Source organism: Setaria italica, chromosome IX, assembly GCF_000263155.2.
Source record: "Setaria italica strain Yugu1 chromosome IX, Setaria_italica_v2.0, whole genome shotgun sequence".
NCBI classification, from domain to species: Eukaryota; Viridiplantae; Streptophyta; class Magnoliopsida; order Poales; family Poaceae; genus Setaria; species Setaria italica.
In genome coordinates, this window is record NC_028458.1 from 10,867,289 (window position 1) to 10,876,426 (window position 9,138).

Genomic DNA, 9,138 nt, shown 5'->3' on the forward strand with positions numbered 1-9,138 from the left:
TACAACAAATTGATATCTGCAAATTGTAGCCTCCACTTGTGTAATGGGTTTTGTAAATAGTCTACGTTTAATACTCCTAATTAGTATCTAAACAATTGATGTGACGGGTGCTAAAAATAAGCAAGAGGAACCAAACCAGCGTTTAGTGTTGTTAAGAAAAGGAAAAAGAAATAAACAGAGAGAGAGAGAGAGCCAGAGATGGCCTAGTACAGTTGTTAGAATAAACCCTCCTCTGTCAGAGCTCAAACCCCTCTCGTTAACCCAAAAAAAGGCAGAACCTTTTTGATCCGGCCACCCGCATTCCGTGACAGTTCCTCGTCCTTTTCCTCCCCGCTTGCGCCTCCCCAACCCACTCACGCTTCCCCCGCCCGTTCCTGCGCCCGCTCCGCCGGATCGCACCCACCCTCTCCGCTCCTCGGACGGCGATGCAGGTCGGCGGCGGCGGCGCCGGAGGAGGGGATGCGGCAGACATACGGGGCCGCCACCGGATCCAGGCCGAGCTCAAGAAGCTCGAGCAAGAAGCGCGCTTCCTCGAGGTGCGTGTGCGCCTGCCAGCCTCCACTACCTCTCAACCTTGCTTCCTGTTTCTTCAATTCCATAGCGTGCCTACTCTTCTGGTCTTCTGCGTTTCAGGGGAAAGAACAGTCTTTTTTCAATTCTGTCAAAATATTAAAAAAAAAGTTTCTTTGCGTGTTTACTCCTTTTAGGCTCTTCTTGCTGTGATTGCCAGTGAGAAAAGATGAAAAGGATGGAGCAGTCATCCGAAATGCAGCGTAAGGCAGCATTCATCCCACCTAACTTGGCGAAGCATGCAGCTTTTTAACCCAATGGTCTGTGACGCTCAAAAGGAAAAAGTGTAGAACAATCCGTGCATAATTTCCGAGATTCCTATCTTACCTCGTATAATCTGTGACGAAACCTTCTCAAAGGGGTACGTTCTTGCCATGGCTGTCCCAGGACCCTGGTTCTTGCCATGGAGGTGCGTGTGAGTTGGGTTGGGTGAAAGCGTCCATGTGCATGTGCACGCTCCATGTGCTTCTTGTTTGCTGCCTTCACCTGCTGCAACATTTTTTCTTGTTGGAAAGATTCATTTTCCGTACCTTTTTGTGGGCCTTTTTCCTGATGAGGACAAGCACGCAGTTCTTTTCTGTCCGATTAGATGTAGTTCTGTGGATATAGTGGTCTGTAGCTGAAAAAGAAAAACGAAAACTGAAAATTCTTCTGCATCAAATGATTGGGGACAGTGTACTGAAGACTGAACTTCTGATGTGGCTCGCTGATGCCCCTTTCTGGGGGGACCTGTGGGCATGGGAAGCTGTTTTTCTAAATTTTGAGATGCAGTCCCTGTACTTTAATATAGTACTAACCTGTGGGATGGCAGTGTTGGCCTGTTGGGTACAAAACCATTAACAGAGCAGAAACAATCATCGAAAGTGATTTTATTAAAGGCATAGGCTCTTTGCAATTTATGCATTATCTTTGACATTCTGCTCCGTCTGAAGCTTGAGCACTGATGCTAATAGCTAGGTGACAACTGACAAGCTGGTATGTTGGATCAGCAATGTGCTCCTGCAAGATGAGTGTTTTTGCTTGGTTGGCATTGCTAGATAATTTTGTATTTATTCCTTTTCCGCCGAAGAACTAGTACAAGTTTAGAGCATGCAAAACTCACAATAAGTTTTAATAGCATCCTAGTTCTGATTTGTGGCAAATCCTGCTCTTGACTTCCAGCTGCACTCTTGCTAGGAAGCAGAAATAACTGCATATGCCATCCGAGTTAAGGACATAAGTACCTTCAAAGCATGTAGTACTGCAGTTGCATATTCATTCCTGCTCACTCTGGGGATTTTTATTTTTTATTAATCATTAAGCTGGCTCTGACATATAGATTACCTTTCAGAAAAGAAATGTTATATCAACATTTATCGTACTTGAGCCAATTATCAGAGTTAATCGTGTACCTTGTTGTTAATATTGGTAAGCTCTAATCGTGGATGCTAGTTCAAGCTTTTTTTATTGCTATGTCACGTAAATCGGTCAATTTTATTAGGAGCAATATGCAGCTTGCTATATTACGCTATTATCTACTCACCACTTTCCTTTGAATAGATATGATATAAATGTATAAATAAGGGCCATCCTCTTTACAGTTCACAATCTTATTTCTAATAGTCTACCCCATTCTCTGAATGTCCAATACAGAAATGCAAAAGACAGCTATTTGCACAGCACAAGAAAGCAGAAGTTGCCAATCAAATCATATTAGATTTCTAAATATAGCGTGACATATTAGGTGTCCTCACTTTTTATATGGCACATCATCATCTTCAGATCTTCTAGTATTTTCTTTTTGTACTTGAAATATGCAATTCTACACAACTGAGCTGATATCTTTTTCCATCGAACATTTTTGGCCTTCTATCCCTACTAAATGGCACTAAGAAATAATCTGAAGTTCTGAACTGTTTAGAATATGGAGTATCGACCATAATTGTTTCTGAATCTCACGCTGCTTAACTGAGTTTTCATGTGCATACTCAAGCCTGGCAAGGTATCAGAGTTTTGTGTTTAACACTCAGTTACTCTACTAAATATAATATGAATATTTCAGGCTCCCATGTAGCAATTCCACTAGTTTTAATCATGATATAAACTACTTATCAGAAGCTTCACTTTTTATTGCCAAATTGCGATGATTCTGGCTTTATTTTTTAGGCTGTTTTCATTTCCATTTGGGTAAAGATTGGATTACAGATTTAAAGTGCACAACCGCACATTGTGTACATATAAAAGAGAATCTGTAGTTACAGTTTTTGTATCTAAAGGCCCAGCTTATGCACTGGCCTTACAACATAAATACGCAAATAAACAAAGCTGCGCATCGGAGCAAAGCACAAGTTACCAACTGACAACATATTAAATTTCTCTGTATCATTGCTATAGACTACATTTCCTCACCTTTCATTCTGGACATTGTATGTCAGATCTGTCAGAATTTTTTTCGTAATATATAATTATGCACAGCTGGCAAGATGTATTTATTGTTCAAACTTTTGTAGTCTTCCATCCTTACCAAAGTAGTGATGTTCTCAGCATTAGAAGACTGATGTGGCCGATGTGACTGCATGCAGGAGGAACTTGAAGAGCTTCAGAAAACTGATAAGGTATCATCGGCATTGCAAGAGTATGTACCACCTTTGGAAGAAATGGATCAATTCCATTATTTTGCTATTGTGCTTATGCGCTGAAAGCATTTTTGATGTGGCTTGTCGTTGGAGATTGACTTCATTGTTTACTTGAACCAGGTTTCTAACAGCGATGGAAAGCAAAGCAGATCCTCTACTTCCTGTGTAAGAAAACGAAAAACACTCTTGTTGCTTGCATCCAACCCATATTCGCATTATCATGTCTTTTCTTGTTTGGTTACCCCCATTATTGCAGAACTACTGGACCTGTGAATCAGTCCTGGGATAGGTGGTTTGAAGGTCCACAAGATCTGCGCAGATGCAAATGCTGGTTTTTGTGATCCATGGCAATAATCTCAAGTGAAACACCAAGAGGCAATTGTTGCTACCATTGAAGTGTATATCGAGTCTCCCCCAGCATAGAGGGCTATTTGAGGCAAGGAGGTAGCTCCTTTCGACATCACAACTCTGTTGAAGGATTAGGTTCAAGGAATGACCTGAGAACAGAACTCTGGAATAGACAAGCCGGCATTTCGGAAGTGCTAAAACTTTGTTCTGAGAAGTTCCTTGTACTGAATTCTGTTGGTTGGCAATCCTTTTTCTTTGGTCTTTACCCGAATGCATGGTTTCGGACTTCAGAGATTGTATCATCAATTACACCAAAAAGATCTGACATGGCAACATGCTTTTTCTGAAAAAAAGTATGGATGGTCTGGACTTATAAATAGAGTCGTTCGACCAATTGGGCCTTGTAATTGGCCCATGAGACAGACCAATTAAGCCCTCCCATTAAAGCCACCTTAGGCTCCTAAAAAAAAAAATTGAAGCCACCTTATCCAAAAATCTGTAGCGCGCAAACACCAAAACCACACGACTACACGAGCGAAGCCGAAGCGAAGAGGGAGGATGGCAATGGCGCCACTGCAGGGTTGCCACTCCCCCTCGCCCACCCCGACCACCGCCCTTCCCCCTCTCCTCCCCTCCTCCTCCTCCATCTCCGCCTTCATCGCCTCCGACCCCGCCCTCACGCTCCTCCACACGCGATGCGCCTCCATGGCGCACCTGCGCCAGCTCCACGCTGCGCTCGTCAAGTCCGGCCTCGCCAGGGACCCCATCGCCGCCAGCCGCGCCGTCGCGTTCTGCGCGGGCCCCTGTCGCGACGTCGCCTACGCGGAGCGCATCGTGAGGCACCACCCGAGGCCCAACTCCTTCATGTGGAACACCGTTATCCGGGCGCTCTCCGACGGGGCCCGCCCGGAGGCCGCCGTGGCGCTGTTCGTCGAAATGCTCGGCTCGCCCACGCCGCCCGAGCGACGCACGCTCCCGTCGGTTCTCGCGGCGTGCGCGCGCATGGGGCGCGCCGGCGCCGGCGCCGGCGCAGCGCTCCACGGGATGGCGCTCAAGCTCGGGCTCGCCGGGGATTCGTACGTGCGCAACGCCGCGATCGCCATGTACGGGTCGTGCGGCGCCGCGGACGAGGCGCTGGCGCTGCTGGCGCAGTGCCCCGAGTTCGACGCGGTGGCGTGCAACAGCGCGATCGTGGCGCTGGCGAGGGCCGGGCGCGTCGACGAGGCGCGGGCGGTGTTCGACGGGATGCCGGAGCGGACCGTCGCGACGTGGAGCGCCATGGTGAGCGTGTACGCGCGCGCCGCGAGGTGCGGCGAGGCCCTGGCGCTCTTCGCGGCGATGCAGGAGGGCGGCGTGGAGCCGAACGCCAACGTTCTCGTCAGCGTGCTGGGCTGCTGCGCGGGGCTCGGCGCGCTGGAGCAGGGCGCGTGGGTGCACGCGTACATAGACCGCCACGGCGTCGCCATGAACGCGCTCGTCGTCACCGCCTTGATCGACATGTACTGCAAGTGCGGCTCCGTGGAGAAGGCTCGCGAGGTGTTCGACATGGCAAGGTCACAGGGCCTGGCCAAATTATCGTCTTGGAACTCCATGATGCAAGGGCTGGCAGTGCACGGGCAATGGCAAGAAGCGATCGCCTTGTTCTCCGAGCTGAAATCGCACGGCTTGAGCCCCGACAACGTCACCTTCATCGCGGTCTTAACGGCCTACGGCCACTCTGGCATGCCCGACGAGGCGAAGGCGGCGTTCGCATCGATGGCGAACGAACACAAGGTCGAGCCGGGGATCGAGCACTACGGCTGCCTCGTCGACGCGCTCGCGCGCGCCGGGCGGCTCCGGGAGGCGGAGGGCGCGATCCAGGCGATGCCGATGGCGCCCGACGCGGCCGTCTGGGGCGCGCTGCTCTCCGGGTGCCGCCTCCACGGCGACGCCGACCTGGGCGCGCGCGCGGCGCGGGAGGCCGTGCGGTGCGACCCGCGGGACAGCGGCGCGTACGTGCTGGCCGCGAGCGTGGCGGCGCGGGGCGGGGACGCCGGCCGCGCCGCCGCGGCGGGCGTGAGGGGAAAGATGAGGAAGGCCGGCGTGGGCAAGGTGCCCGGGTGCAGCATGATCGAGGTGAACGGTGTCGTGCACGAGTTTGTGAGCTAGCGCAGTAATCCACGGTACCGGCAAGCTTCGAGCAGTGGCAGACTGGGACGGCAGAGTACTATGGTTGTAAAAAGCGTACAAATGCCCTACGGCGTACATTGCACATTTGCACAGATCACAGATGTATTTGTATTCAACACAGGACTACAGGTTGATCTCATAACTGACTCTGGTATGCAATAAGATATGCAAACTCTAATTGGGAGTCCCTACTCCATCTAACAACATTTGTCCTGTTTTTCGAAAGGATCGTAGGACACTACAACCAAAAAGCAGTGGTACGAGAAATCAACCATTATTAGGTGATGAGGTGCTATCTCCACTTGATCTTTGTTTTCCTTGACAGTCCCTACTCTCTCTAACAACATTTGTCTTGGTTTAACGAAAACTCATGGCCCATTGTTCAAGTAGGCCAAAATGCAAGTATACTGACGAGACACGAACCAACATAGAGTTTTTCAACAAAGAAAGAACCCGATCGACCCACTTTTGCCAGCGATCACGCGCGCGGCCGGGCCCATTCTTTCTGGTCGTTTAAGCAAAAGCTGAAACAAGTGCCCCCATTAGCATTAGCGAGCGAATCGTAATGGGCTCCATAAGTTAGGTCGTGCTGGAACCCTAGGTTCAGATATTTGAGCAGTTCGTGAGACGACGCGCACCACAAAAATGGCATAACTCTTACCGTGCAGTGCGTGGACAATGACTGCATATATGTTGGCTGTTGCTACCAAGATTTGCTTTTGGAGATGAATTCGGATTCTGTTTTCCGGAAGTGAGCTACAGATTTCCAATGGAAATGGCTGCATCTGTACAAGCCTACTACAAGGCTTGTTTGCTCGTCCATTTTCTTGGGAATGTTTGGTTCGTGGACCAGTTTGCTAGCTCCCAGACCAATAGCCTCCTACAGACTTGGAACAATCCAGAAAGGCAGAAATGTTCTTCAACAATCATTTTTTTCAGGTTCTCCAAGGATTTCTTGGGTTTCTCTGGCGATCCATCAGAAGACTCTGGAAGACGTAGTGGCCGTGTATTACCTTACTTTCGGTACACACATCTAGCAGCAAGTATGCGTGGCCAATATTTAACTTTCAAAGATTGAGCTGTATCTAAACATTAGAAGCGTTGTTTTGATTTTTTCAGGTTCATAGATATTATTATTCACCTAAACATCTAGATACATTATAATATCTATGAATTTAAAAAAGCTAAAATAATCTACAATTTGGAACGAATGTATAATAATATCTATGAATATAAAAAGATCAAAACGACCTCCAATTTGGAACGGAGGGAGTATCCACGAATTGGCTCTTTGAACATCAAATATACCTACTATTTTTCCAGCTCTAGGAAATTGAATATTTGACAGGCGTTTCTGCTTTGGCTGACCATCAAATAGTTAAATCCGGGTGCATCATCTCAACCGTCATCTGTACTACTGAAAGGTCAGCTCAGAACTCTGAAATCTGAACCGATTTGGAACAAACAAAAACAGCTCAACAAAACAGACAAAAGATTAGCTCGTATAGTACAAACCTAAACATATACAGCACATCTACCCGAATGCATGCATCACCCCTTCAACAACCGCGAACTAGTTAATCCAGGTGGGGGCGTCAGATGAATTTCGATCAGTTCTTAACGATATCAACAATTATCACCGCACAAACGCCTGTCTGCATCGGCCGTTGCTATTAAACTAGCATCCTGATGGCGAATGGCGAATCTAAAGCTGGATTGTCCTTTCATTGGCTATCACTGTCTGGTGAAATCATGGCATACGGGGAGGCGTAGTTTAGGCTGAACCTGGAAATTCTTATACCGGATTGTCACTGTCAGAGTACTATCTGAAAAAAATGTTAAACTTTTTCTAAAAAAAATGTGCGCGCATTCTCATCCGTTGGTTGATCATTATTTTCAGAAAATTTCCGGACCGTGTCTGGTACTGCAAAGGAGTGCATACTAGAAGAATTTAGGGAGTGTTTAGTTCCATGGACTAAAGTCTAATTCGTGTTACATCGAATATTCGGAACATGAGCTAATTATAAAACTAATTACACACACAGATGGAGGTTAATTCACAAGACAAATCTATTAAGCTAATTAATTAATTATTAGTAAATGGTTACTGTAACATCACATTGTCAAATCATGGACTAATTAAGCTTTATAGATTCGTCTTGCAAATTAGTCTCCATCTGTACAATTAGTTTTGTAATTAGTTTATATTTAATACTCCTAATTAGTATCTAAATATTCGATGTGGTAGGAATTTTAGGACCTCCAAAAGAACCAAACACCCCCTTATATATGAACTAGATTAAGATACTTCTGTTGGCGGTAAAATTAGGCCAACATATGAACACACTTGAATGTGCGGCGCGCGGAGAGGCTCCTTGCAGCTCCTCTGCATGCGCCGGTCAGACCGGTGTGGGTGGCCGGTCAGATCGGTTTTGCAGGCAAGCTCGGTGAAGAGACCAACGAACGCTCGCTCAGGAGGGACCCCGTCAGGCCAGGCGCACATTGGGTTGTTTTAGGATCAGCAAGCCACCTAGAATGTCCTCAGACGTTGTATAGATGAAGGAAGAATAGTAGATGGGGATTGAAAAAGGTAGGGCAAAAAGAAAAGGTAAAAAAGTAAAATAATAGATTGATAATGTTTTTGATGGATCGAATGCCCTCAATCGGCCGTTGCCCTTTATATTTATAGGAAGGGGAGGTCTTGCCCTACTAGAAGTCGAAACCCTAACAAATCCCATATCAAATACAACTCCTAACTCGGACTACATAAACCAAACCAGTCTGACCACCCTGGCTAACCGGTCTAACCGGTTTTCCTGGATGCATATCTTCCCGAAGTCATAACTCTCTCATCCGAACTCCAAATCGGACGTTCTACATATGCATTTTGATCTACTCGACGAGAGCTACACAATGATGAAGTACAATTTACGTTTTGGAGACTTTGGTCTGACTGGTCTGACTGGTTTAACGACCGGTCTGTACAGATCCTGCAATTTTGGTCGTCAACAACTTCTATACTCCCATTGGTGAAAAACAGTATATATACTTTATCATGTGTCGTAATCGTTAATCACTAGGCCCCCCTAGATATCTAGCTATATGATTATTAATTTTGTGTTTGAGCATTCAGGTGCTTGCCTTGTTTCTGGAGTATTTAGATATACTTGTTATCTGGAATATACATGAATCATGTGCAACCTTGTATATTGCGGGGCAAAATTCATGGTCCAGAAGCCCAGTCTAAGGGTGCGTTTGGTTGGGAGACAATGTAGAACGGGACGGTCCCGTTCCAGTTTTTCGGGATGGGATGATCCCATTTCTTGTTTGGTTGAATGGGATGGGATGATCCTATTTTTTGTTTGGTTGGAGAGATCGCTATAGACGGGACAAGCACCGTTTCTTCTCCTGTTAACACCGTTCGTGGGACCACCTG

General features: G+C 47.0%; 2 protein-coding genes across 2 annotated transcripts; both read left to right on the top strand.

The window, feature by feature from the left end:
• The first annotated feature begins 265 nt into the window (after positions 1-265).
• On the top strand, positions 266-3,823 carry LOC101767572 (guanine nucleotide-binding protein subunit gamma 1). Its single transcript, XM_004982313.2, has 4 exons — positions 266-536; positions 3,132-3,184; positions 3,306-3,350; positions 3,442-3,823. The coding sequence occupies exons 1-4, from the start codon at positions 426-428 to the stop codon at positions 3,524-3,526; spliced, it is 294 nt and encodes a 97-aa protein (XP_004982370.1). The 5' UTR covers positions 266-425; the 3' UTR covers positions 3,527-3,823.
• Positions 3,824-4,097: 274 nt separating this feature from the next.
• Positions 4,098-5,681, top strand: LOC101767975 (pentatricopeptide repeat-containing protein At2g42920, chloroplastic). Its single transcript, XM_004982314.2, has one exon. The coding sequence runs from the start codon at positions 4,098-4,100 to the stop codon at positions 5,679-5,681; it is 1,584 nt and encodes a 527-aa protein (XP_004982371.2).
• Positions 5,682-9,138: the final 3,457 nt, after the last annotated feature.